Raw genomic sequence first — 27,920 nt, forward strand, 5'->3', positions numbered from 1 at the left:
CCCACCCAGCCTGACCTTGAACGCTTCCAATGATGGGGCATTCACAACATGTGCCTGTGCCTCACCACCCTCATAATAAAAAAGTTCTTCCTTATGTCCAATCTAAATCTACCCTCTTTCAGTTTAAAACTGCTGCCCTTGTCCTGTCATTACAGACCCTGGCAAAAAGTCTTTCTCCATCTTTCTTACAAGTCCCCTTCATAGACTGAAAGGCTGCAATAAGGTGTCCCTGGAGCCTTTTCTTCTCCAGGCTGAACAACCCCAACTGTCTCAGCCTGTCTTCATAGGAGAGGTGCTCCAGCCATCTGATAATTTTCATGACACTCCTCTGGACCCACTTTAAAAGGTCCATGTCTTTCTTGTACTGGGCAGCCCAGAGCTGGACACAGTACTCTGGGTGGGGTCTCACAAGAGTGGAGTAGAGGGAGAGAGTCACCTCCCTTGACCTGCTGGCCACGCTTCTTTTTATGTAGCCCAGGATACGATTGGCTTTCTGGTCTTCAAGCAGACATGGCCAGTTGTATTCAACTTTTCATCCACCATTATCCCCAAGTCCTTCTCTGCAGTGCAGCTCTCAATCCATTCATCACCCAGTCTGTACTGATATTGGAGATTGCCCCAACTCAGGCACAGGACCTTGCACTTGGCCTTGTTAAACTTCTTGATGTTGAAGGTACCTCTGGATGCCATCCCTTCCCCCTAGCGTGTCAACTGTACCACACAGCTTGGTGTCATCTGAAAACTTGCTGAGGGTGCACTCAGTCCCACTACATATGTCATTAATGAAGATATTTAATATTTTCATTAATGTTGGTCCCAGCATGGACTATTGAGGAACACCACTTGTTACTCATTGTCTACCATTGGTTGACTACTGGATGCCTACACACACCACTTTGTTGTCTACCATTACTTGAATTTTAACTTCATCAGAGTAAGGGCATCACTGTATGGGCACCAAGCTGTGTGAGGTGAAGCTGTGCATGCCTTGGGTTTAGGGTCAGCTGGGATTACCAGGAAACTCTGAGTGCACTTCTCATGGCTCTGAGCTGCTTGCTGCCTCCCTGCCCTTTCCCACTGCCTCCCTTGAAGTCCCTCTAGCCTTTTTGTGTGTGAAGCACACTTTCTCCTGCTGAATGCCCTCTGGAGAGGAGGCCAAGCACCACATTAGCTCCTGGTTATTGAAATCATGGTTCCAGAGCACAGTGGTGCAACTGGTGAGGTAAGTCAAGGGCTGCAGCAAGGAGAGCAGAGCTCTGCAGAACAGAACCCTTGTACACTATAATTTCAGTTTTGCCAACACTCCCTTCTCTCCCCTCCCCTTATACCTTGCTGGTTATTCTGGATCTCTTATTGGCTCCCATTTTTGTATTTTTCCAGTCCCGGGAAAGGCCAAGCATAATCACATGAGAGGAAGGGGATACCTGTGGTGCAAATTCGGAGGATCTTTTCTCACCCTGCCACGAAACGCCACAGATCCTATTTGTGCAGAAAGTCAGAACGTGTCCTTCATTGTGCAGAGCAGTTTCTGTCCCTTTCCCCTCCACTGAGAGCTGGTCCTGGAAGCCCTGCTGGAATTTGGGGTGTTTTTCCCAGTCAGAAGGCAGCAGGCAACAGGCAAATCACTGTTATCTGTGTCTCTTCCTTCTCAGAGAGGGCCATGTATCTTTTTCATTTAGGTAATAACAGGCTTTTGGCAGCGCCTCCAGCACAAACCCAAGCTGCAGGTGAGCAGCAGGAGCTGAAGAGTTTGGCTCAGGTTTAGCAACTCACTTTCCACTGATAATAGGGGGTTTTCCCAGAGCTCTGCCAAGGCAGACTGAGTCTGTCTGGGGAGCAGGAAGGCAGGAGAGGCAGCATCCCTCATCAGGAAAGAGGAAGAGAATGGTTTGTTGAAGGTAAGAGGACAGTGGCAAGTTTATGGTGAGGGCTGAGCAAAGCATGGAGGGCAGAAGGCACTGTGGGAAAGAGAAGCCAGAGACAGAGGTGAGGTGAAAGGATTAGAGCGGGGGAAAGTAAAGGGAGAGAATGGGGGATTCTGGAAAGGAGCATAAATTTGGGCAAAGTTGAGAAGCGTCAAATTTCTGATAATGACAGAAAGACTCCAAAGTAGTGTTTCTTGAGGAAATAAAATACTGGCTTTCTGCATATTTTGTGCCATGTTGGGGGAAGGGTTCATTACATGCTCCAAGAAATTCCTGACTGTTACATGACTTTTCAAGCAGTTGCAGGAGTTTATATTTATCTTCCTTTTATTTTCTCTCCCATGTTGCAATAGAAGATAAATGAGAGACCACACACACAAAAAAAAAAAAAAGAAAAAAAGAACAAGCTCAAACTCAGTCATGGGTTAAGTTTGTTAATATATCAGACTATTTCAAGGTGTCTCTCACCAGCAAGTCAATTTTAAAACCTCAGTTTTTCCTCGCCCAAAAAAGGATTGAATACAATTTTCCATGGCACATTGCACATGTGCCTCCCATGTGCAGCAGGATAGTTATACCTTTTGGGCCTTTTGCCCCAATGGGAGGTCTGTGAACCCCAAAGGAGGCTCTGGTTTACCTGTGAATGTGATTCCAATCAGATGGGGCTTCATTGTCACTCAGGAGCTTGCTGACTTGCAATAAATATTCATAGAACTGATTAGACATTAATTGCACAAATCACCACCTCTTCAGCCAGCCCCAGGAACCTTGCTGCCACCCACCATAGTTAAAGAGGCAGCAGAAAATATCTTTTCTATAGGTCCTCTAAGGTCAGCCTAGTACCTCAGAAGGAAGAGGGGATTGTCAAATGCCTCACCTTGCAATGTCCCTTAACATTCCCCAAATTCTGCCCCAGGGGAAGGGCTGTATTCCCACTAATGTAGCCCCCATGGGGTAGGAGCTCTATGGTCTATGTAGACCTCACTGCAGTCTGTTCTAGCTCCCTCTCCCTGCATACTCCTTGCTGTCCAACCCCACAAGGACTGCCCTTTCTTGCTCCTCTGTGATCTCCGTTCTTCCCTTACAGACTGTTTTGCCAAGGCCCTTCTGCAAGGAGAGGACAAGGAGAGGCATTGGGCTGGGATGCATGTGGACATTGTGTGTCCCTGTGTATGCGCAGATGTGCTTGGATATGTGTGACTATGAGTGTGCACGACACAGCACACTCACACACACATCTATACCTCTGTTTGTACTCACATGCAGATACGGACATGTAACCTCACTTATTCAACAAGGTAGAGGAGCAAAAACATGCTGTGCTAGCAGGGCCTATGGTCCTCTCCCTGCACATGTCCTTGCCCTTGCCTTGATGGGGCTCTGAGCAACATGATCTAGTTGAAGATGTTCCTGCTCATTACAGCGGAGGTTGGACTAGATGACCTTTAAAGGTCCCTTCCAACCCAAACCATTCTATGATTCTATACCACATGCTGTACCCTTGAGAGCTGAGATGTGAGGGCCACCTTGCACTGCTTCCACTCTCTCCCTGAAGTGTTGGGCTGGCATGTCTAGTGACGCTACTCTTCAACCCCAGTGAAAGAGGAGAGCTGTTGTGACATAGAGTGCCCCTTGGTTGCAGGCTGTTCAAGGGATGTCATACCTTACTTGTTCCTGATGTTTGTGCTGCCCTGGCTCTGGAGCTGAAGTGAAAGCCACGTTCGCAGGACCCAGACTCCTCCACTCTCTCCCTGACTCTTTCCTGGTCCCACCACATACAGCCTCCTTGCAGTTGGCCCAATAGCATCAGCCTTCAGGAGCAAACTGATGTCTGTACACAAGCTCACAAACAGAGGAATGTGGTAACCTGGGACAAGTTACGTTCATCTTCATTGCAGGGAGGCAGCAGCATTAGAAATGGCATGGCAAGGTGAGACTACTGCACGCCCCTGTTGCAGGCACTTAGAGCAGAGCCACCGCAGATGTGACAGCAGTGACACTCCAAGAAACCCTGGTCAGTTCTCAGCCCCAGTCTGCCTGGGCTTCCTTCACCCCCCCCAGACTGGTCCTCTGTCAGGCTGGAGACAGAAGTGAGCCAGAACAAGGTGCAGCAGAGAGGCCATGGTGCCTCTAGCTCTGTGCTCTGGGCTTTCCGTGTGAAATACATATTCAAAGAAAGTTTTAAGAGGGAGGAAGTACTGCAATGGGTCCCTCACCCTCAGGTAACAAGTTGCTTTCCAGCCGCCAAACGTAAGGGATGGAACACAGGAGGAACTGCTCCTGTTCGCCCCCCCAAGTCTGACTGCACTATTCAAACCAGCTCCAATACAGCGGGGCTGTGCTTCTTTCCATACAAGTAACTGATCCCACAGAGCATGAAGACTGGCTCACATCCTTCTGAGGCTCTTGTAATAGCCCTCTGCTCCTCCAGGTTTATTGAACAAGCTGGCAAACCTGTTGACTCCTCTTGGTGGCAATCCCTGCACTGCCGTGGAAGGGTGAGGTGGGGGGCTCACACAGCGTATCACAGAGGGAGTGGAAAGGCTGGCAGTCCTACTCCACATGGCCCAGTTTAGCTGTCAGGAAAAAGCTGCCCTTTGTGCTGAAGGGTGCGTGACACACAGCTGAGTAGTTTCAGGCCTGCCAGGCATGGGCAGTATCTCAAACGGGTGCTCCCAGCCCACCACTGAGCACCGCTCCTGCCCAACTGGCTTGCAGACTCCTGCCTTTCCACAGGCCTCCATTTGCTTGTGAGCTCCCGTCACTAAGGTCATTCACCCCCTGGAAAAAGACAGGTTCAACTCACGCCCTTTGATCAGCTCTGAATCCATAGTTCAGTCCAGTCTGTCAACATTCGTACACTGCCCTTCCCCTCCACCTCCCAGAGGTTTTCTCTACCCTTTGCTAGATACCTAAGCTGTACTGAATGAGACTGCTGGCTCCCCTCACAGCTGCTCCATCTCTGTCACTGCAAACAATTTCTAGAAAGCCTTTTTAAAATGTATTAGCCTTCCAAAAAGGAGCTGATAAACAAGGGAGAGGAGGAAGGGAAGAAGAGGGAGGAGGCAGGATGCAGTGATGTGGTTTATTCCACACATCTGCAGCATTCTCCTCCCAGCCCTTTTATAAAAATAGATGGACATTTATTATGAAAATGAATTACTGGATGTGTGCAGGAGTCCTTAGGCAGGCAGGGAATAAGCGTCAGTCTTCTGCATGTATGTCTGTGTGAGCCACGTATGCTGTTTATGATGAGAAAGAGGAACACATCTGCCAGACAGCAATCTGCCCGATTTAGTACCTGAAGGGCTCTGTGTGTGTTTGTGTGCCTGTGTGTATGCATTCATGTGTGTGACGCTTCAGTTGCCCTCAGCAAAGGGAACGTGTGATGGTGGCCAGCAACATATTCCCTGGTGGTGCCATTCTAGTTGCACAAGTTGTTCCCATCACAAATTTGCAAGGGCTCCAAACATGGCTGTCAAAGCACACGGATATGAGTGGATGGTCATTTTATAGACCTGTTCTGAGACTCCCTGGCCGATACCAAATGCACTGGTATTCAGCAGGCACGAGGTCGGGGCAGTGCTCTGTCAGTGAATGTGTTGCATTGCTGGTGGGCAACATCAGGTACCATTGTGTTCACGGCACTGAGATTGGGGCATGATATAGCAAGGAGGCTGGAACTGAATTTTCTGTTCTGGAGCTAAGGAAAGGCAATGGAAACTCAAACTTACTGTCTCTTTCCCTACCTCAGTCTCTGGGAGAGAGGAAACCTAGTCCATCTCCACCTGACTCTTGTGGTTAGTTTCACAGATGGAAATGACACCATTGCCTGTCTCCATGCACTGTTTTGCCTCTCACAAGTTGTCCTTCCCACCCTGTCTCTGCTAGGAATAATTCTGCTCTGCAGTGCGTGGGTATCTGGGGGAAGAAGGGAGGGGAAAGGATGTAGCCAGCCTGAAGAGAATTGCAAGGATTTGGGATGAGGAGGGACTAGGAAGAGCTTGGATAGACCCTGCTGTCACAGGAATAATCCAGGTAAACACTAAGGAGGGCTTAGCCTGGATCCCCTCACCCAAACCCAGATTGTGGGTAGAAGGGAGACTCCAGGCTACATTTGATGGCTTTTGTCACACTAAGCGTGAGCCTGAGAGAGACTAGAACAGACATTTCTCACCCAGATCCTAGGTTCTGAGGCATCTTTTACCGACCAAGTGCATATTTATAGTTCTCTTGCATATCTTGGAGATGTTGCCAAGATAAAGGGCCAAATTCTGACTTCTCCTCCCACCTCTGGACCTGACCCTTCCTCCCTGCATTGAACCCAAAGCAAGAGCGAATGTGTGTGTGAGCACACGTGCTCTGGAGCAGTGGGCAGCGAACTCACGCCGCATCACATGAGTGACAAAGAGAGTCAAGGCAGGAGACATTTGCAGGCGCGAGCAGAAGAAAACCTTCGCGTTCCTTCTGCGGGGTGAGCGCGTGCTTCAACTCCGAGATACACTCCCTGCCTCTTGAAATTAATTCAACATTCCTGTGGCTTGGGCGAAAATAACTAGAATGAATAATCCGGCGGTGCTGGCCCTGCTGCAGATTGCCTGGTAGACAGAGCCCTCTGCAGGAACAAAAAAGGCGAGAGACTGTGACAGCACCAGTGTTTACTAGAAGAGACCCGAAAGGTAACAGAAGAAAAACAGCAATAGCTTATCACGTCCTTTAACCCCGCAGGTGTAATTGCCTCTAGCAAGTCTCTGGTATTTGCCTCCGTGCTCTTCCCAGCTGGCAGTGTTACAGCTCCCTGCACCTTTCCTCCGGTCCCATCAACTGCTCCTCCCTCCTGCGCCGCCTGCGTGTGCCCGCGCTCCTCGGCCTGCCTGCATTTTGGGTGCAGTGCAGAGCTGCGGTGGTGCTCGGGCTGCTTTGCTAGGCACGGGAACATGGCAGTCTTATCTCGCATCCTCTACCTTTATCACAAAAAGGATCGTGTTACCCTGAGTTTTGGGCTTGTTTCAAGCGCTTTTATTTCTCTTTTTACACAAGAGACCAAAAACCCCCAGATTCCAGATGAAACCAATATGTGAAGATGGGAATGCCCCTCTGTGTGTGTGTGTGTGCGGTGTGTATGCACCTCCAATTTTTCATGCCTTCTGTCTGCAGGCCTTTCAGACACAAAGCCTAAGCCTCTGGGGTGGTACAAAGAAGGAACCTTTGCTGGGGAGCCATCAGCCGGGAAGAGGGCTACTGTTTGGGTTTCTTCCCTAGGGAGACCTGTGGTGGTCTCTGAGTCTCAAAACAGAGACAAAAGACCCAGAAGCCACTTCCCCGGTCCCACAGCCTCTCTACACTCAGTTACCCCTTATCTCCCCAACCAACGTCTTTAACATTCTAAGACCTGAGACTCAGTTACAGAGCAGGGGCTTCCCAGGATTACAGCCCTCATGGTTATACAAAGAGGTTGAGAGGGCTCTCTTCTGAGCAGAGGGCTTCCTAATTGCCCTTAGCCTCTGGTTTCATGGTGAGATCTTAAATATCAGTAGCCCCTTCTCCACAACCACTACACATCCGTTCATGGAAGACAAACCACTGGGGCTTTTCTGCTCTGGACCGTGCTTGGCTGCTCCAGGAGCATCTATATGGTTCCTCACAGAAAAACACCCAGGCCTGGTTTGATGGCAGGAGGGGCTGGAGACATTCTGGAGACATTCTTGTCTGCCCTCAGATCCTGTCCTACATGCCTGGGCCTATATGGGAGAACCCAAAGGCCAGTTGCTGTTGAGCCTTTATGTTCGGACATGGGAAACGCCATGCCCACGGTTCTGACAGTCCTCAGTGGATTGCACCCTGCGCCTCTGACTTCAGTTTGGAAAGGGAAGAAGCTAATCTGGCAAGTTGTCCTGTCAGTCATCTTCCTGCCAAGTGGGAGGCAGAGGGAACCAATACTCCCAAATTTCTTCACTGGAAGAGCCCAGCGTGGGAGGGAAGCTGTCCAACAACTACATCTTCCTGCTGCCAGTGACCAGGTCAGGGCTCAGTTTTTGCTGGCAATCTTTTTCTTACGGGCAGAGACCAGATCATAGAAAGGATCCTGTGTGATGCTGGTCCTGGAAATAAGAGGAAATGGAAGTAAAAGTAAGAGATTTAAAGCTGGGGAGCAGCACAGGCAACCTAACTGAACCTGTACAGGGAGACCACTCACCAAAATGTAGGACTGGAGATCTGCAAACCCACAGCAGAGAATTTAGCTGTGGCTAGAGAGTCTCCAGAAGGGACCTTGAAACTCTTTGAAGTCAAGAGGTACCACAGTTACTAGACTTCAAACATTTCTTTCCACACCCTTTTTCAAGCACTAGTAGCCAAATAAACTGTGTGACCATTTGTCCCTGGGACTGAACAAAGGCAAGCTGAGGCCTCCGGGTCCAGTCTCCTCACCGTATTGCCTCAATCCACTCATCACGTTCTGTTGGTGTGGCTGCTGAGATCTTGTAGGACTGATGCTTGCCTTCAACCACCTTCCCGTCCCCGTCTGTTTTGCAGGCTTTGATCTTCTGCCCTTTGCAGTTGGGATTGAAGAGCTCAAAGCAGTTCTGTCAGAAAGGGAATAAAATAGAGCAGTAGGGGAGGACAGGGTGGACCAAGGGAACTGCGCTGCCTTCAACCATGGGTGACAGGCTCAGAGAGCTTCCAAAACGGTGAACAGCATTCTGTCTCCAAAACGCAACAGAGCCTTTCTTTCCCCACCCCAAGAATGCCCCTGTGAGTTAGATCTTCTCTTAGGTAAAAACCCTCCTGTGAAGGGCTGGACACTAAAACAGTCTTTATGGAGAGATGGAGCATCAACAGTTATCAGAAAACACCTTCTGGGATCTGTAACTCTGCTTCACTGATGAAGATCTCTTCTCCTTTTAAGTAGATGCTACATCCTCTCTTCTGCGTGCCACCACACAGACTGAAGGCACCTCTCCAAGGGTCATGTCACATCAAAGAGTGGGTATCCATAGAAGATGCACAGAGAGTGTCACTTCCTAGGCAAGTTTCCTAACACCGCAGCACTGTTTGGTCTACATGTGTTGTAACTCATTATGGAAAGTCCTGGGGAGCGAAATTGAACCTAAATCTCCTGGTAGGGAGAGTAGGGCGTCAGCCGTGTGCACTCGTATCTGTGCCCCTACTACACACCCACACCTCCCCCCCCCCGCCCCACTGCAGCCAGCCAAAGGACAGGTCTCTGTTCACACCAGATCTTCCCTAGCAAAATACAATCATGTTTAGATACTGCCGTGTTTAGATAGGGGGACAAGGCAGTTTGGAATGGCACCTTCCCTCCTAGAAGCATGGGTGTGAAGACGGTGTGTGCACCCTCTCTTCCCTCTGACCACCTCAGAGCCTGCATTTGCAGAGTACCAAGCAATGGAGACTTACTGGCTTTTTGGGATCGTCCACCTTCCGGACTGATAGGTTCTCCAGGGGGATAATGCCCAGAGGCTCTTTGTCCTGAGGGCAAGAAAACACGAATGAACACCCGACATGCTCCCCACATCTATGCCACTATTTACAGCCTCTCTGGTTTCTCAGGGTTGTGCCTTTGCGGGGGTGACACGGGCAGTGCATGCCTGGGGAGACCATCTCCATTTATACAATGGGGAGCTTAGTTAACAGTAGATCACAGCAATAGCTGCAGTGTCCAGCCTCTCTCAAGACCAGAGGTGAGGAAACAGCACAGGAGAGAAGGGAGGTGTGAGTTGAGTCTGGGAGAATAGGGTTGAAGGGAAGAGTTGCCCCCTACTCTCTGCTCTTCCCTGGCCCCTCAGAGGCTCGTAACCACCCAGGACATAGTTTCCCAACTGGGAGCTAAGCCTTTACCGTGGTATATTCAAAGTAGTAGAGGCAGTTATCGGTCAGAATGAACCAACGGCGTTTCCAGGTTTTCACACGTCCTCCTAAAGGCAGTGAGGTTCAAAAGCCATTAGTCACACACTCCGCCATCCTTCCCATCCCTCCTCAAGCTCCAGACATGCACACACGGCCATACCCTTCCAGCTCTCCCCGTAGATCAGCCCCAAGGAGGCAACCGTGGTGCTCACTGCTGATGTGATGCCGTATGGTGGACACTGACACACACAGGCAGCCAATTTTGCTGGGAATGGGGAGGGGTGAGGGATATCTTTTTGAATCCCTTTTTGAGCAGTCAGAGGGAGGAGAGAGCAGGCGGCTGGTTTCAACAGCAGGTGTCAGCCTCATCCCACCGCAGCAGATGGGAGGGGAAGGACAGCAGAGATGCTGGTGGGTTCTTGGGGGAGATTTGTGGTGGGAGGCAGGCAGGCACAGAATTCAGAGGAGCTAGGGGAATCCTCCCCCTTACCTAGTTTCAAGAGCCAGCCCTCACGGTTAGGGTTGAAGAAAGTATGTGTGAGATCGTTCCCGTCATCCTCTGGTATGGAGAACGGCTCGTTCTTGATGCTCTCAAAGAGATTCTGCCCCAGAGCATTGGTGAGGGAAAGAGAGAGAAAGAATGGCAGATTTCTGACAAAGCTTGTACACAACCCTCCTAGGTCCATCTGGTTCATCACTGTGTTTCCACAGGGGCAGGTGGGTGAATGCGGGGGGAGCGGGCAGTGAGCACTGGGGGGTACAACAACCCTCAGTCTACACCTCACAGGGTCTCATGGGGGATCACCCACTCTTTTCTGCACCCTGTGTCAAAAAAAAGAGACACAATTTGGAAAGCCACAGACACACAGACACAAAAGCGTGCACCCATATCAGGAGAGGCTTCAGTGACCAAACCCAGCATGTCACACGAGTGCCACCATGGGTAGTACTAAGGCACTGGGGTGGGAGGGATGCGGCATGGCAGAGACAGCAGCCCCATTTAGGCCCTGGGTTGGTGGTGCCAAACATTCTGCTGAGAACTTGTATGTAGAGGCCAACACACACACCTATATGACCACAAGGAGGCACATTCATAGAACCAAGGCTTTTTCACTGTTGGACACACAGTGTGGCATTCATAACAGCAGAGTGACAGGGAGGCAGGTTACTAGCTTTCAAGGGATACAAAAATGTTGCTCACATCATTGGATTTGCCATAATTTATTACACAAGTCCCAAACCCCAACAAAAATTAAACCACAGGCTCCTGCAACTTCTCTCAAATTGCCTGAAAGAAACAACACTCTAGAGAAAAATTTCAAGCCTTTACCCTGAGGGGATACTGCTCAGCAAACCCAGGTATGGGATGTAGGCAGCCTCTTTGATACAAGGCACAAGTTATTTTCCCCAGGTTGGTTCTGTGAAGCTAGACACATGTAGGTAGGCTGCCCACCACTAGCTTGCCTCATAGGGCAGGTGCCATGTCCACTGAGCCTTTGGAAAAATGGTAGCTCCAGCTTTGCTAATGGATGTGTCCTCCTGTCTTTATCTGCCCCACTCTGCATCTTCATCCTCTGGGATCAGAGACACCATGGACCTGCTGAGAGCTTTACACATGAGATGCTGGAAGCGACCCTGACACTCACTTGGGGCTTGTTGGTTGTACTCACTCAAAGATATACCCTGGTGTAAGAGAGGTCAGGCACTGGTGTCCTGACTGATGTGAATACTGGAGTCAGCTGAGACAGTTAGGTATGAACAAGAGAGTGGCATTCATAATCTGGGCCATGGTGACATTGTTTCTCACACAGAGAGACACATAAGAAAAAGACAGTCCCCTTGGGGGCTAGGACTTTCAAAGCTGGTGAGAAGAGACAGGTGCTCAGCTATGTCCCGCAGAGGGGGGTGCCCCATTCACACATCCTCATACCTACACAACACACAGACACCCGCAGCTCATATCTTCCTCTCTCACACAGTTACAGTATTTGTTCCTCTCACAAAGACACACTTAAAAGCACAAACTTTCTTAAACTGATATTGCTATTCCCTGAATGTCGTCAGCCTCATCTCTCTTGGTCCATGTCCTCACCAACAAGCATGTGTGCAGCCCCTCTCAAAAGCAGTTTCCACATTTTCCAGCTTTGCTTTTGTACATACTGTCCTCTTTCCTCGTGCAGCCCTTCCCCTTGTATAGCATAAGGCCACTAGGCCTGTATTACACTGACACCTGCGGATGTTTGCTTCTCAGTGGACCTCAAGCCAGAGAGAAAAGAGGCACTGATGAGAAAATGGTAGGTTTTCTTACCTTTAAGAGCTCTTCTGGCAGGTCCCCTCCATTGTCAATGCCTTTATTGATGGATACAAACCTTTCAAAGTGAGGTTTGTCTTTCACGTTGGGATTGTGCAAGCTGGTGTTAAGCATGATGATAGAGAAGGAGAGTATATAACAGGTGTCTGGCAATGAGAAAGAAAACCAGGATGGGTGGCACTTGTCTTAGAGGGCAGATCAGTCCACACCCTAACAGATGGCTTGGTTTCCAGTCACTGGTGAACAGCCTCATCCCCTCCGCTGTCAGAGGAAAAGAGAGATGTCCCCTCTGCTAGGAGTAAGAGGGACAGACAGGGCTAGAGGAGAGTTGATTCTGGAAGTGATGGAAGTGATTTTGTTCCCCCAGGGTAATGGGGCAAGTTGGGTAGATCTGGTCTGATAACAGCTCTGCCAGCAGGAATGTTTCTACAGACCCATGTCTATCAGTGCTATCCTTGCTGTGATGAGGTGTACCTCGTGTGAGGCTGGGAGCACTTCTCAAGACTATTGCCCATGGGGATGGACTGAAGCACAGTAGCAAAGGGAGGACTGAAGACCCTCAGCCAATTGAAAAGCTTTACAGGAACTGGGCTGCCTCCTTCATCTTAAGGGGAAACATCCACACTTCTAAGTGATGCCCTCTGTGCTTTGTGAACAGGAAAGGAAGGCTCCTTTCTAGCAAACAGTGGAGCTCAGCTTTACAGGCCACCTTCTCCCCATAACTACCTGTGGACTGGAATACTCCTGGGTTACACTTGCAGTACCAGTTGGCAAAGGCCTCCATCATCCGGTCAATCTTCTGTGCTTCCCCAGGCAGCCGGAAGCTCCATAGGAACTGTCTATCAGGAGCACCATACCAGAGAGTTAGTCAGATTGGCTGCAAGGGACATTTATCCCTTCCCTCCACCCATAGGACACCATGAAAATAAAATAAGTCATCCCATCACACTGGGGAGACAACATAGGGCATGAAGCAGGAGGTCTCCTCTGCTCTCTCTAGAAATTGCCTGGGCTCATCAGCCTCAAACACACTGAAAGGAGGAAGCAGAACTAAGCATTCTGGAAATCATGGCTCCTCTTCCCTAATGAGTGCCCAGCAGGGCAGCAGAGACCTCAGGAGAAAGAGTCCTGCCAGGAAGCTGACCTATAAGAAAACAAGATACCCTACGACAAAGTCACTTTCTCATTGACATAACAGGCACTGTGGACAGACACATTTCTTGGTGCAAAAAATAACTTGCCCCGTCCTCCCAAGCATCAAAGCCATGATGACCCACCTTGGTTTCCCCATCTTCTCTGCATATGGCCAGTCTAGTCAAGGGGCCATGAAAGAGTTACCCCAGGAAAAGGTGTTAACACTTAATAGAACAACAGTCTTGGAGCCAACACATGCAGCAGGGCCTTGGGAAGCCCCATTTCAGCCCAGTAGGTCTTCACAACCTTCCTGGGTGGTAAGACCCAGTGACTGAGCAGGCTCCTGCTCCATCCCCTGCATCCTGCATGCTCACTCACCTCAGTGCCTGCACCAGGTTGAGGTTGGCAAACTGGTGACATGCCACAAAGGCTTGGAGGATCTGAATGTTTGTGGGGTCCCTGGAAGAGGATAGGGGGAAAAGGTCAGAAGAAAGCTTTGACACTGCTCAGTTTGGATGCCCCTTGGTGTGATGACATGCACTTGGCTCCATCCCAGCCTCCACTTCCCTTCTGACCAATAAGAACCCAAGAGGCATGGTCTTGTCTGGGAAGACTGACCCCATTACAGGCAGGAGGACAGGTAGCCCATACAGCCAGCCTTAGCCACACTCTACAGGGTCCCCTCCCTGGGGTGTACTGCCCACCCAGCCCACTTCAGTTTGAGGTATGTTCAGTCTTGGCACCCGACTGAGGTCTACCAGGGGTCATCTAAAATGGTAGTTGAGAGGGGCCAGACAGAACAGGGCCTCCAAAGGGCCTCCTCATCCTGGCTGGGTTGCTTACCTCCCACCCAGGTAATCCCCAATGGCTGTCTTGTTCAGGCCTTCACCCTTGTGGAGGAATTTGGCAATCTCCTGCAGGTCTGAGGACAATAGCTGGTGCTCAATCAGGTACTGGATCCCCTGGGGAAGAAGAAGCAAGACAGCAAAGTGAGACAGCTCTGTGGGCTGATAAGAAAGCAGGACCCCAACACCCTCATATCAGCCTTCCTTGGCTTCAGTGATATTGCCTCCTCTGTTACTCCCCAGCCCCTTCGTTCATGGGTGACCACAGCCACGTTCCCACCCTTATTCCATCCCTCTTCATCTAACATGGTGGGTCAGTCCCACTTCTGTTTGGTCCCTAGATTTTGATAAATGTTTCACTGGGGTGGAAACACAAGCAAACAAAAAAGAGCAATGTAGGTTAAAAGTCCAAAAAACAAGTAGATTTAGGGCAAAATAGTTCATTTTAACATTTTCAATCAGAATATCTCAGTGTTCTCTTCCTAAATGCCATTTTTTCTGAATTAACTTAACTTAAAGAAAAAAAAAATGTTTAAAAAAAGGCATAATCAAAAAACAACTAAACAAAGACTAAAAGACAACTAAAAAATATTCTTTCCTAAATTTTCTTCTATGCCACAAAACAGAGAAGTCTGTAATCTTTTCAACTCCATCGTCCCCAGCCAGTAAGGATGGAGCATGTTTTTTATGGATTATAGAGGGTCTGAGTTGGGCTCTGCAACACTCTATTTTAGAGGGAATTTCATGATTTTTGAAGTCACAGAGAGTTGAGGTTTTGTTCAGATTCTTAGCAATATCTAAAAACACTGCAACTCTCCAGACCACATTGCAATTCTCCTCACAAAATACAATAAAGGAATGAAAATTGTTTTAGATCCATCAAAATGTTCGCTCCAACAGAATCAATTCACTTTGCCTTGTAATATATAAGAAACTATTTCTAAAATGCCCCAAAGAAAAAGCAGTTTCAAAAGAAGAAATTGAAATGTTTGTGAGATTCTTCCACACTATTTTCCTTTCTTTTTCCCCAGACGGAATTTTGGTAAGATCAATTTAATTTTGCAAAGCATTACGGTGATGATGTGGCTCCATTTTCCAGAAGAAAATGTTTCTCCCAAAAGGTTTTGTTCTGCCGGATTCCTAACGCCTACCTTCTCTAGCCTCAGGAACTTGCCCTGAGATCTTTGGAGACAGGAACTCATTTAAAGTATCAGCATTGCATGGATGAAATGTCACCTTAGCAAGGAGGGGAAATAAAGTTCCTTGCATTGCATTGTCAGCCTATGGCATGTAGCAAAAGGGAACCAATAAACAGAGATCTGCATATGCTTATTCTAAAGTGAAAACAATAGAGGCACAGAGTGTAACATTCGACCAGGCTGATCAGCATTGAACTAACAAAGATAAATTGGTTTGGGGTCAGGACCAGTTCAGGTATTTCTGCACAGTGTGGCACAGTGCCAGAGGGAGATGCCTCCGGGGCCTCAAACCAAGGTCAGATGGAAAGACAAAATGAAACCTACTCTCATGCAGGCTGTAAGTACTGATATCACTGCTCTCAGACAACTCCCACTGGCAGAGGGATGTCCGGGGGACTGGCAAGCACTCCAGCTGCGGTGCGGAAAATGGGGAAAAGGTATCTTGAGGGTCTCAGCAGGGCAGAGGAGAAGGCATGAAAAGTTGTCCCTCAGACCAGCAGCTACCCAAGATGCTAGCTGTGGTAGTTAGCTGACGATGAGCAATCGTTCAATCGCAGCTTGTGGTTTTCCTTACAGAGCTCAAAAATAAAAAAAAAGGCACACCAGTGAGGAGGAAGGAAGAGGAAACTGTCTTTCTCACATCTTCTCTACTTAATCATGAGGATTTTAGAGCTTTCTGCAGAGGGCTGAAGGCTATGGAGTCTGAACCCTACTGGTCAGAGACCTAGAAGGTGGAAAACCTGGATTCACTCCACAATCCAACCAATACTACCAAACCCAAAACTACTTCCAAAATTAGAGAGGCAGCTTGTCCTCTTCTGTTCTAAATGAGCCAAGGAAACTGACACACTCTCAAATATCTCACCTTCTTCTTACTTCCTGCTCCTCCATCACACTATGACCAATTCTTAGCCTTTCACAGGCAAGAAAAGCTGCGTTGAAGGAGATTTGGCTCTCTTGACACATTGGCAGTGTTAAGACATCTTCCCTTTATTTCTCTTAGTTTTGGGTTGCATCTGATGGAATGGCCTATAGGCACATGATGGGGTGAGGCAACGCAGCTCGATCATATCAGAAGACCTTATTCAGGGAGAGGAAGGAGGGTGCTACAAACTGGAGCCTTAGCGAGGTAGGAAACCAGCCCCACAGTCCCATGCCGTAGTTCCTTTGACATGGGTGGCTGCAAGTGGGCCAGTAGCCAAGAGAAGCTCTTCCTCCCAGATTTCTCCTCATAGGTGGAATGAGCAAATCCTACCTTTGCAGGGTCCATGTTGAATTTCTTCCGGCCCAGGGACAGAAGTTTATCCCTCTGTGATAGTTTGCTGCAAACACAAAGAAGAAGGAAAGACAAACTTAGAACTAAGGTCCATGTTTCAATTGACTCACAAGGTAACTCAGATATCTCAAGGGCAGGTGTCTGACTATCCAGGAATAAAGAAAAATCTCAGAGGAGAGAAAGTTATTCCTGGCCTCATTTCCCTGTCATTGTTGTGATATGAATCCCACGGGTGTTTTTGTTTTCTCAACATCAAGAGGGAGACTTTGTAAACAAAGGAATACCCGTCTTGTCCCACTTGCCTGGTCTGCTCCCCAGGATTACTGTCTGCCTCTTGCCTCTCCTCTGCATTTTGGAAGCACTCAATCTCTGCAAACACTTCAGCGATCTCTTCCTTCAGCTTCTGCAAAAAAAAGTATCAGGACGATGAAGGTGATGAAGGGAAAATCAGCAGACACATACAGACCATGTCTTACTTCTTCCCTCAGTCATAGGAAAAGGACAGGTCAGACGGTCATGACCAGCCAAGGATGTCTATAAAATGGCCACTGCTCTGGGGTGACCCTGCTGGATTTGAGATTAAAACAATGGGAAAGAGGGGCAAAAGGGTGTTCTTGTGTCTGTTGTCAATCAAGGCTGGAAAATCAAGCTCAGCCAGTGTGGAGAGTGTCAGAGAACTCACCCCAATGTTGATTTCAGTTCCTCAAACAAAGTCAGATGTGAGACCCCTTCCATTGTGCCTATTTCCTTCTAGCTTTTACTTTGCATAGCCCTACAACACATCCAGGAAAGGGGAAGTGGAACCAGTAACTGTGAGGTTACTATGAACCTGAAGTGGCCACACTGTGAAACACAGGGTTTTCAACATACCTATAATTCAAACACCATTGAGCATATACCTGTATTTAGGTAGAGAATCATAGAATCATAGGATTGTTGAGGTTGGTAGGGATCTTTAAGATCATCAAGTCCAACCACTAACCTGTTTGTAACAAAGATCACAGTCACACATAAAAGAAGAGTAATCACTGTCAAATTTTAAAAAATCAAGTGTAGAATTCAGTTTCCTTTAGGCCCATGACAGACTATGGCCTTCTTGGCTGGTTATTCTGCCAAGGAAATGAAGTTATCTATATCTCCTTGCTTCTGTCCTGCGTTATAGTCCTCAGAGCCAGAGTGTATCACAGTTCTCTTCCAGGAATCACCCAAATTCTTCCCCATGCAAACCAGAATAGGCAGGGGAAGAAGGGTTGTTTTATGACAGATCTTGCCGCAACAAGGAGTGAGTATGCACTTGCCACAGTATGCACCCAGACAAACAACCTGGAGTTCTCCAATATCCCATAATTTAAAAGAGCTACTGGATTTCAGTTTTGCTCTGGCCTTTATTCTGTTGTGCTTCATCAGTCTGTAGAGCTGGGAGTGTTCCTTACTAAGCTTTAGGTATTGCACAAATATAACAATGTTGCGATCTTAGCTCCTGAGTTTCAAATTATTATCAGTTTTGTTATTTTATTCACTGCTGTCTTTTGGCAGTGTAACTGGCAAGTCTAGACCCATCCTCCCCCATCCTCCCTCTCCTCCCACCAGACACCCTCCCAGGTCTTTGTGTTAAAGCGTATTGCTAGATATTTTCTGAAGAAATCCACCTGGGAAAATGTCTCTAGTTCTAGGTACTCTTTCACCTAAACTCATCCTGCTCCATTGGACAATGCCTACCCCATTGGTTAATGGCTTTGGGATTTAGAGTATGGGTCTGTGTAGTCTAGCAGCTTTTTCCTGCCCATAGTGGGTAAAAATGTAGTATTCCTTTTCAAGTATCCTGCCTCCTACAGTGCCCATTGCCTATTCTGAAAACTGAAGAGATAAGAACCACATATGAGCAAACCACATGCACGTACATCCATAGCCTGTTTTGCAAGAGGGGGACAAGACACCATGCTGATTTCCAGCAGAGATGGTGAGTCTGGAAGCCTGAGAAGTAGTTGGTAGTTTTGCTTAATCCTTTACGCAGGGAAATATTGCACCTATTGTCCAGGCATCTAGACATCTTCATGTTGAGGGAAAATCAGTGCAAGTCCAATGATTCAGTGCAATAAGCTCTCCCAACTGGGAGACCACATTCCACTGTGGTGGAGGCAGAACAGAATAGAAAGTCTATGGCACCATGCGTGGCTGCGATGCGATACTACTGACTGATTTTGAATCTGCCACTTTCAGACACTTTAGGATTCAGTGGAGAAATGTTTGGGTCTGCTAAAAGAAAAGAAAACCAAGTTCAACCATGGAAACTTGTGTGGAAGGTGCTGTTATCATATGTCTCTAAAGAGACAGGATCCTTCATGGAGGACTTGTTAGAGGTCCACAAACCAAACAAAAGTTTGATAAACACAGGGGGATGCAGCAGGTTACTAGGACTGATATGTCATTAGCAGGTAATCAGTAATTAAAAATAATCATAAATGCTGAGCCAGATCCCTGCCAGTATGGCTTAGTAAAGCCATTCTCATTTCCTTAATCCTAAATATGCAATCCCAGCTCATCCCTGCTAATGAGCTGACCAGTGTTTCTCAAATATCTCATTAGGGTTAGTTGATGTCTTCTACAGCAGAGTACCACAGGTTGGATGTACACTGGTAGAAAATATACCAGGGCAGCCTGAAGTTCAGAAATCAAGTTGGATCATGCCAGAGCAAATGTCTCCTGTGCTAGAGCACTTCTGCATGGCCTCAACTGTTATGTGAAGACGCTCCTTGGTGAAAACATTTTTGAGAAGGCTAGGCAGACAGGAGGAAGAGCATGGTCCTTACCTTAATGTCTTCCAAAAGCTCTTGTCTGTGCTGCCTGATTGTCTCTATTTCAGCCTCTTCAGCCTCACTCAAGTCAGTTGACCCTGGAAGAACAAAACTGCCTGTGAGAGTAGTACTGGGCCAACATATCAAAGGAAAAACTGCCTCAACCTCTCAGGGCCTATCCTCTCCTAGGGTCATGCCATAGCAACTCTGATTTCTGTGTTTCAGCATCTATGTTGCCTGCTTTTGCAGCCACTGCACCTCAGCTTTGGCCCGCAAAAAGTTCTCAGTCCGGACCAAGAAGCACAGACCCATGTACCCCTCCTAGCAGCCAGCCGCTGTGCTGGTAGCCCTCAGATCTAACGCTGCAGCAATCCACCCCGCCTACTCAACTGATTTTGCTCACCATGAGCACTATGAAGAGGTCTTATGAGATGCTCTTTGGTGGTTTTTATGTCAGTCAGCTTTACGTACCGAAGAGCTGTGACCTAAATACTTCATCTACATCCAAACCTCCCATGAAGAGCCACCGGCTTCATGGATTGATCCACCACAGCTAGAGTCAGAAATGGCTTAAGAGAGAGAATCAAGGTTTTTCAAGTCTGAGGGCAGGATCTGGGGGCATGAAAGCCTTGCTGAAGAAGTCTGCGGGAGGCTGTTGTTCTGTGGACTACAGACAATGCAGAAATAAGAGGAGGCTTCCTTGTAGTGTACAGGAAGTTAAACAGATACCAGCAGAGCCAACGCAACCACAAAATGATTCATAAAAGACCTAGAAGAATTGGGGTGACAGCGCTGCTGCTAAATATAATCCAGGTGAAGCACAACCTCTTCAGCAAGGAGAAAGAGGAGGCTGCAGCCCTAGAGAGGTGAAGCAGATGGTGAGCCCCAGGAAAGAACAAAACAAAACAAAACAAAACAAAAAACCCCAAACCAAAAAACCCAGGGGGCTCACACAAGGAACTCCTGGGAGGTCACTGCAGAACTTGCAGGCAGGGTCCTTGCTGCACCTAAACGCTACAAGACAAAGCTTCTCCAGGAAGCCAGGTCAGGTCACTGGATGCCCTGCTCCACTGTTTCATAAGCCAAAATCCCCTGGGCCTCCCGTCTTCCTGGAAAAAGGGGAAGTGGCACCAGCTGCCTTGGAAATTCTCTTAGTGTGGATCTCACATGCAAAACAACTGCTATAAATACGAGTGGGGAAAAAAGGGGAAGGAACCAGCCAAGACAGAAGGAAAAGGGGACAAGGGGAGTCATCTCAGAGCCCACATGCTTCTTTCCTATCATGGCCACAACAGCTCAGAGAGACCTGCCTTCCCCGATCCTAATCTTTCCTGCATCCTCCCGCCTGGATGGGTTTCCATGTGCTAAGTCTGTCCTATTACTTTTTTCAGGCTGCAGCCTCTCTCCTGTCACTCCTCCCGCTGTTTTCAAGCATTGCGCTCCCTGGGGAGAAGCTGCTGAGCCTCTGGGAGGAAAGCACTGGGCAAGGAGCCAGCGTGAAGCCAGGACTGGGAAGGACCCACGTCCCCTCCCGGCTCTGTAAAGCAGCTCTCCTGAAGAGCTGAAAGAAGCTGACTGATTGCTCAAGCCGGTCAAAGGGGGAGGAAAACCTGGGGCATCCAGCACCTCACAGCAGCCAAATCTGTATGCGAGGGGAAAACAAACAAACAAGCAAGCAAGCAAACAAACCCCAACCAAACAGAAAGAAACAACAAAAAAACCCCACGCAGTGGCTTTGCTGCTTGTTAAGCGGGTTGCTGACTTCCCCTTGAATGTCAGCCCTGCGCCTGTGAGCGGTGCCTGGGTCTTTCGGCTTACTTTACATCTCCCACCTTTGTGGCCTCTGCAGGAGGTGAGGCCAGCCTCTCAGGCTCCCCAGCTTTATCTCTCTCACCTCTACCGGGGCTGGTAATTGTGGAATCACTGGGGTGATTCCTTGACAAAACACCACTGAGACCTTTCGTCCTGCATTTCTTTCTGCAAAAGCACTCTAGCAGGACATACCTGAGGAACTCCCCCTTCCCCCACTGCACCAGCAAAGGCTGTAGCACGGCTGGTTGCTTTGCTTCAGTTGTTCTGTGTCTGCTGAAGCGACCTAAAGCATCTCAAAGAGACGTGAGGCTCCCAGAGGACACCATCTCACCCACACGACCCCCACCAAGACTGTAAATAACTCAGTCCCCCTTCCTTCTGAATATCTGAAAACCCCAACTCCCAAGTGATTTACCTGTCCAGCTTGTCAGAATGAGAAAAGTGTGGGAAGGGCTGTGTGTGTGGGGAGGGCAGGGGAGAAAAAAGCATACGAGCCATGGAGAAGGGGAGGGAATCAAGGGATAAAAAAACAGGAGAGAGTGACATAGTAGGGAAAAAGATGGATGGATCAAACCTTCAAAGCAATTTAGATTGAGTTGCAGAGAGGGTTCTTGTAAGGTTTCCTGCTTCCTAAACAACTTAAGTCCCCAATTGCCTTGGAAAATAATTCTGAGGTCAGTGTCTGCACGTTACTCTTCCTCCCTGACAGAAGGCCTAATGCTCAATGCTATTTTGAGGTTGTCCATCAATGTTATCACACACATTGGGGTCTACAGTTAAGGGAAGTGAACACAAAAGGCTTGTTTGGGTAACCGTCCACAGAAAGGCAGCAAAGGCAGCAAAGGCAGCAGGGGCAGCTGGGCGTGCAGCAGATGAGCCAGTGAGAGCAGGCTGCTTTGCCTTTTCTTCCTTCTCCACTTTAAGAACGAGCTGAGCTGGCAGGAGAGGGACAATCCCAGTGAAGCACCGCCAGGCTTGCAATGACACAGGGAATTCATCCCTGCACCAGCGGACTGAAGAACAGCTTCAGCCTCGTCAAAGTGCTCAGTACTGCCAAGTTCCACTTCCCTCTAGGGCTAAGTCAGGACACAGATGAAGCATAGCCCTGGTCAGGGTTCTCTGCACAGGGGGAAATTTCACCCCGATGAAGAACACGCCATGAAAACACCCGCAGGTTTCAGGGGGATGCTGTCAGCCAGACCAATGCTGAAGTCTTCCAGTTCAAACACAAGACATAAAAAACCGGCTGGCATCCTCTCCAGAGAGGACACGAAGCTGCTGCTTGGGATTTATTTTCAGAGGTTTTCAGAGAGAAAAAGTTGAAAGGAAAGCACAGCATCATCACATCTGTGGGGCTTACACCTGCTCTTGAGGTTGTTTCCCCACTCTCAGGACAGACCCAGATAGAAAGACCTGCCAGTTCTTCATGAATTGCCCAGGCTTGTATTTTTAGTGCTGTCACTCAAAACAGAACACAGACTTCAATTCCAGATGTGGTGACTTACGCCCTCAGCCTCCCTATTTGGAGGGCAGGTCGGAATTACCCAAAAGTCTGGGTACTCAGCTGGCCAGCAGAGAGTACTGTATTTGCTGGTCTCATTTCCCATTGCAAAGGACTGTGCAGAGCCATCCATGCGCTAAGGGAAGCTTTCAACCCCAAGCAAAACTATATGAATAGGAAGATAGCTTTTGGAGCACAGGGTTAAGCGGGAAGTGACTACACAGGAGAGCTGGAAGGACGAACTGCAGAAACAGTAGCGCAAGGTTATGAAGAATGACTGCGTCTGTGGCACTGTTACAGACCACCCACCCACCCACAGTATAACAGCAGAGGCTGACCTGGCCCATTTGCAAGGCAATTTAGGTCTCTGAGTGTGGCTGCTAAAGGGTTTGGGCACCTCCGTCCACGGCAACACACAAGCAGAACAGCCTGATGGGCACCTTCTGCCTGGATGAGGTGGAAGAATTTCACCTGAAATTCCTTTTCTTTTTTCATACAGCTGCTGTGTCATCTCCAGCACACTGCACCACCTCCCCAGCCAGGTACCAGGCTGGTACCAGGTAGGTAATAGTAAGCCTAACAGCTCCTCAATTCCCTTCAGCCCAATCTGTCTCCCTCCGCAGCCATCCCACAGTTCTCTTCCAGCTTGTGTCAGAAGTTCAACATGGTTTAATTTGCATATTACAGCTATAGGGAAAAAGGTGAAGAATTATGTTGTCTGCTGGTCTCCTTATCCCACATGACAACTTACAGCAATCAGGATAGCTTCCCATCACTTTTGCCTATGGGTCTCGCCCCACACATCCTAGCACATGATACCACGGTACCTGCCTGCTTTCCCATGTTTCACACGCTCAGGTCAAGGATTTGGTATACTGGCTCTGTGGCCTCACCCAGACAGTGGCTAAAGTGTCCTGAAGGAAGCTGGAAGAGGGCCTTCACTGCAGGGAGAGTAGCCTCCCCACAGACATAGGTTTCAGCTGCATGCAGTTGTGGCAGATGGGTACCTAAGAGGACCATTGCATCTCCAGGTAGGAGTGACTCCAGGAAAAGGTGTATGTGGACCTCTTACCTTGAGGAAAATCGTGTCACAACCAAGCAACTTTAAACATACCCAGTGCTCTAAAGCTCGCTGGAAAACTGCATCTGGCAGCAGCCTTGGCTTCCAAGGTAGACCAGCATCAAACAGACCCCCTTTCCCACCCAACTGTGCAGTGACAGGTTGGGACTGAGCAAAGACATCAGTCAGAACCAGCACATCTCTTCAGGCCTTGCCTGTCTCCAGGCTCAGCCTCTTGCCAGAGCTGAGCCAACCCACAGGATCCCTGAGCAGGACCTCATTGTGCTGTTGCAGTGTGTAACTTTTAAGACATAATTAATAGAGCGACACGTAAATTGAGTGAATGACTGTGTCAGACCATCAGCTCTGAAAGCCTCAGTTTCTGTGGAAAGCACACCCCAAAGTAAGCAGCAAAACATGAAGTACCCCCCCACACACACACCTTCTCCCACCCAGCTTGTCCTGCAGAAGCTTTGTCCACAGTTGCTTTCAGGTGGTGAGGGCTGGGTGATCCAAAGAGACCCACCTTCACCAGCATTCATAGCCAGATGCTGACAAGAGCTCAGCTCCCATAGGTCCCACAGACTTCCCTGGCAAGCAAGGCTGGGATGCAATTGGAGTGTGCCCTTTCCTTGGCTACCCATCTGGGAGCTGAAAAGCGCAAAACAGTTGTTGAAACTGGGCCCTGCTTTTTCCCTTCACTCTGTGTTTTATGTTCTCTACACTAAAGCTGTGAGGACAGAGAGTCACACACAGCGGGGCCATTGCAAGGTGATCCCTTTTCTTCCCGGCCCTTGTTCAGCCTGTTCCCGTTGGGCTCTCCCTAGCTGCTGCCTTTGCGCAGAGACACACTCAGACCTTCCTCAGCCAGAGGCTAGAAACATTCAGTCTGGCAGTATGTCTTTCCTTGCTGAATCCCAACCACTTTATCCACCACCTGCCAAAGCAGGAAATAAAACCTAAGATCTCTCTCGGTTCCTCAGATGTGGCTTATCTCCCCCCACCCACATCTGCCTTTTGAGATTGTTTCAGGACCAGGCAGGCCCACCTGCAGGTCACTTGGAGTTGGTAGAACCCTAATACAGTCATTTACCTTTAACATGGACGTAAGCAAGAGAGGTCCCAGTACCAAAAACCTTGCAAGCATGCTGCACTGGGATACCCAACTGCATGACAAGCTCCGCAAAGGCAAACCAGCTCCTGGTGGCTGTGGGGAAACACCACTGAGGAGCTTGCATGCCATGCCAGAATTGCATGAAGAGGAGCCAAAGCTTATAGGAGCTCATCCCAAGTGTCACATATAGCCCTTATACCCCTGAGTCATTTCCCAGCTCAGCTCAGGATCACCAGCACGAGGGGTCACAGCAGTAGACACTCTCAGCACGAAGGCCATTCAAATCATTGGGAAAATTTCTCCCAATGTGAAAGGACTTTGCTTAGGGGAGAGCAAGTAAAAAGAAAACCATGCCTAATGCTGAAGGATAATAAGCAATTAACTGGACCACCAAAGGTTTTCCACTGTCTCATTCCTCCAGCCACCAGCCACAGCATCCGCTCTAGCTGCTGGGATTCCATGGTGTGCTCTGCCCTGTCAAACTGGGTGCACAGCCCTCACAGAAAACAAGGCAAAAGACAGTCAAGGCTTACCAGCAGGACAAAAATCCATCCTGAAGAGTGCAGTATATTTTCAACAAAAGCGTTGTTCCTCCTTGCCTTCTGCTTGATCAGATGCTTCACAGAACTGAAACAACTTGGAGTCAGTGACCAAGATCGTAGCAGCATTAGGGGGGGCGGGTTGCCCTGTGACTCCTCCCTTCCTCTCCTCGTCCCTCCAACCTCATCTCATGTGCTTGCATCAGTAAAGGAAACTATGTATGTGCTGCTGTGAGCTAACGGGGGCTCCTTGGCTACTTCTAGAATGCAAATCCACAAATGCATTTCCATCCCAGCAGCTTTTTGGGGAATCTCTGAGCACACATCTCTGTTTGAGGGGGCTGAAATGAGAAGTTACAGGCTGATAGTACTTTGGGCTTTTGTGTGAGATACTCTGAGGAGTGAAGGGGGAAAAAAGGAAGTTCTTTATTCAGAAAACCCATCTGATTTGGGAAGTGGTTTCATTTTAAAGGAAAGATTCTTCCTGTGTTAATTCTGCAGGAGATGGTGGGGGAATGAATGTTCCAAAATGGGAGGATGGTTGATGGAGGGGAGAAGAGAGTCTTTTTCTGCTTTTTCCACCCTCACTGCCCACTTCTAAGTCTTGCTACTTTTTCTTTTCCTCTAACAGGCTGTTTTTTTGGGAAGCTGTGTAACCAAGGATGGAGTGAACTGAGGAGGAATGAAATTCTCTCTTGGGTTTACTGATATTCCTGATGGTGGAAGAGCTGGCATCAGCAGAACAATTTTGAAGGCATTTGTGCTGCTCTGCTCACCTGCGAGGCAGAGAGGTGCTTTTTCCTCCATCCCCTCCGCACAGCCCCGGAAGGCTGTACACTTCCCCTTGACTTGTATTTGATTGCCATGTGATTTATGTGGTAGATCTCTGATGTAGGCAATGTGGAAAAAAAAGAAATGCACAGGAGAGCACCAAGTCAGAGCCAGAAGAACTGGTTACTATGAATAAACAGGTCAAGATAAAATTCAAAGCAGGTGTGATGCCCAAACAGGGCTCTTGCCTCCTCTAGCAGGACTGAAGGTGTAGAAGGATGGCTCCTCTCCATGCATGAATGCTTACCTCTGAAGCATTCTACATCCTTAGCTCCCTGACCTGTTGCTGTACTCACAGCAGGCCTTGAGCAGGACAGCAAAACAGGTCGAGACTTCTACCTACCATCTTTCCATGAGACAGCAAGGTCGAGTTTGCAAGAGCATTGCATGTGTAGAAAAATAAGAAAGGAGCCCCTGATTTGTTACGCAGTGTGAGCTAGCATCTGTGTACGCTTGCCACCATTAAGAATAGGCTTCTGTGAGCCTGAAGGTCCTTGAGTCACTAGGAAAGGAAGAGCTATTACCTTCCCACATTCCCATTAACTGAGTACGGTCTGAGATCCTCTGGAGAGAATAACTGGCCCTTTAAAAGTCTTGATGCAAAAGGTAGGACCTGCCTGAACACTCTGGCTAAGGTCCATTGTTCTAGGGGCGTTCACCCCCACAAAGAAAAACAGAGATTGCCCTCCCTTCCTCTCAGTCTCTTGCATTTGCTCTAACCTGTGGCTATACTATAGGTTCAATGCTGTTATTGGAGAGGTCAAGCGCTCCAATGAAATTCCACTGAAGAGAGGGAGATATCCCAACTTTAAAGATGTCAAGGGGTGGCAAAAATCCAGAATGAATCCACACAGGCAGCTGTAGGCAGGGTCACAAACAACCTATGATCTCTAGGAAGAGTCAATGGCAAACATTTAGCCCTCACTTTCCATGGTCAGTGTCAATATTTTCAAAGCAGCAGCTAGGAGCTTATTTGGGATGGGAAAAAGGAAGGAGAAGAGACCAAGCTTTATTAATGCAAACAGATTTCAAATTATTACACCCATATCTGACTTGACCTTCATTACACCCAACGTTCATGCTTAAAATTTATCAGAAACCTGCCTTTGGGTCATAAATTGCCAAGAGCCCACCCCTTGTAAACTCAATTCCTGTCTTGAGATTCTGGGCCACACCAGAGGAGAATTCATTGTCCCACAGCTCGTCCCAGTGTCCCAATTCCTGCACTGGAGCTGGGTCCAGCCTATCACCTCCGGTCCTTCCATCATTGTTTTCCACCAAAAAAAATTGTTTCAGGAGTATTGCAGCTGACATCAAGCAGACACACCAACCTAAAGCACTTCCTTGAAAGACCTGATCTTGCCTTCCCCAAAGGTAGGTGACATATATAGACAGCTTGATCAGGGCTGTTCTTATACATGTGTCTGTGGGCTGGCCGAACCACAAGCACCCTGAAAACATCAAAATGGATGCCTCTGTGCATTGCAGAAGTACTCTCAGCCACTCCAGCAGAGAGCAATGCAAAACCTGTACTCGTGTCTCTAATCCCTGCTTGCTTCGTCTCTTAACTCCTTGATGCTTCCTTCTTCTCACAGCTTTTCCTGCCTGTCTGTTGGAATGAAAACCTACTAATCCATTTCAATGATCACCTCCACTACTTGCCTTCTCCTGGTTCTGGTAGCCTTGCTTTTAGCAGTGGTTGGCCTTGA

The 27,920-nt window shown here is 48.4% G+C and overlaps 2 protein-coding genes across 2 annotated transcripts in view; both read right to left on the minus strand.

The window, feature by feature from the left end:
* GGA1 (golgi associated, gamma adaptin ear containing, ARF binding protein 1) overlaps positions 1-27,920 on the minus strand; it is a gene marked incomplete at its 5' end in the record, with an annotated part of 295,702 nt that overhangs the window by 208,078 nt on the left and 59,704 nt on the right. The window lies entirely within an intron of this gene.
* On the minus strand, positions 7,495-25,393 carry CYTH4 (cytohesin 4; the record flags this gene model as incomplete). Its single annotated transcript, XM_082498662.1, has 13 exons — positions 7,495-8,026; positions 8,355-8,509; positions 9,345-9,416; positions 9,786-9,862; positions 10,285-10,396; positions 12,103-12,251; positions 12,832-12,944; positions 13,618-13,698; positions 14,083-14,201; positions 16,539-16,605; positions 16,862-16,962; positions 19,370-19,452; positions 25,375-25,393. 13 exons carry the CDS (start codon positions 25,391-25,393, stop codon positions 7,954-7,956), a joined length of 1,221 nt encoding a protein of 406 aa, XP_082354788.1. The 3' UTR covers positions 7,495-7,953.

This window comes from Vanellus vanellus (genome assembly GCF_965231255.1).
Source record: "Vanellus vanellus genome assembly, chromosome: 1".
In the NCBI taxonomy this organism is placed as follows: Eukaryota; Metazoa; Chordata; class Aves; order Charadriiformes; family Charadriidae; genus Vanellus; species Vanellus vanellus.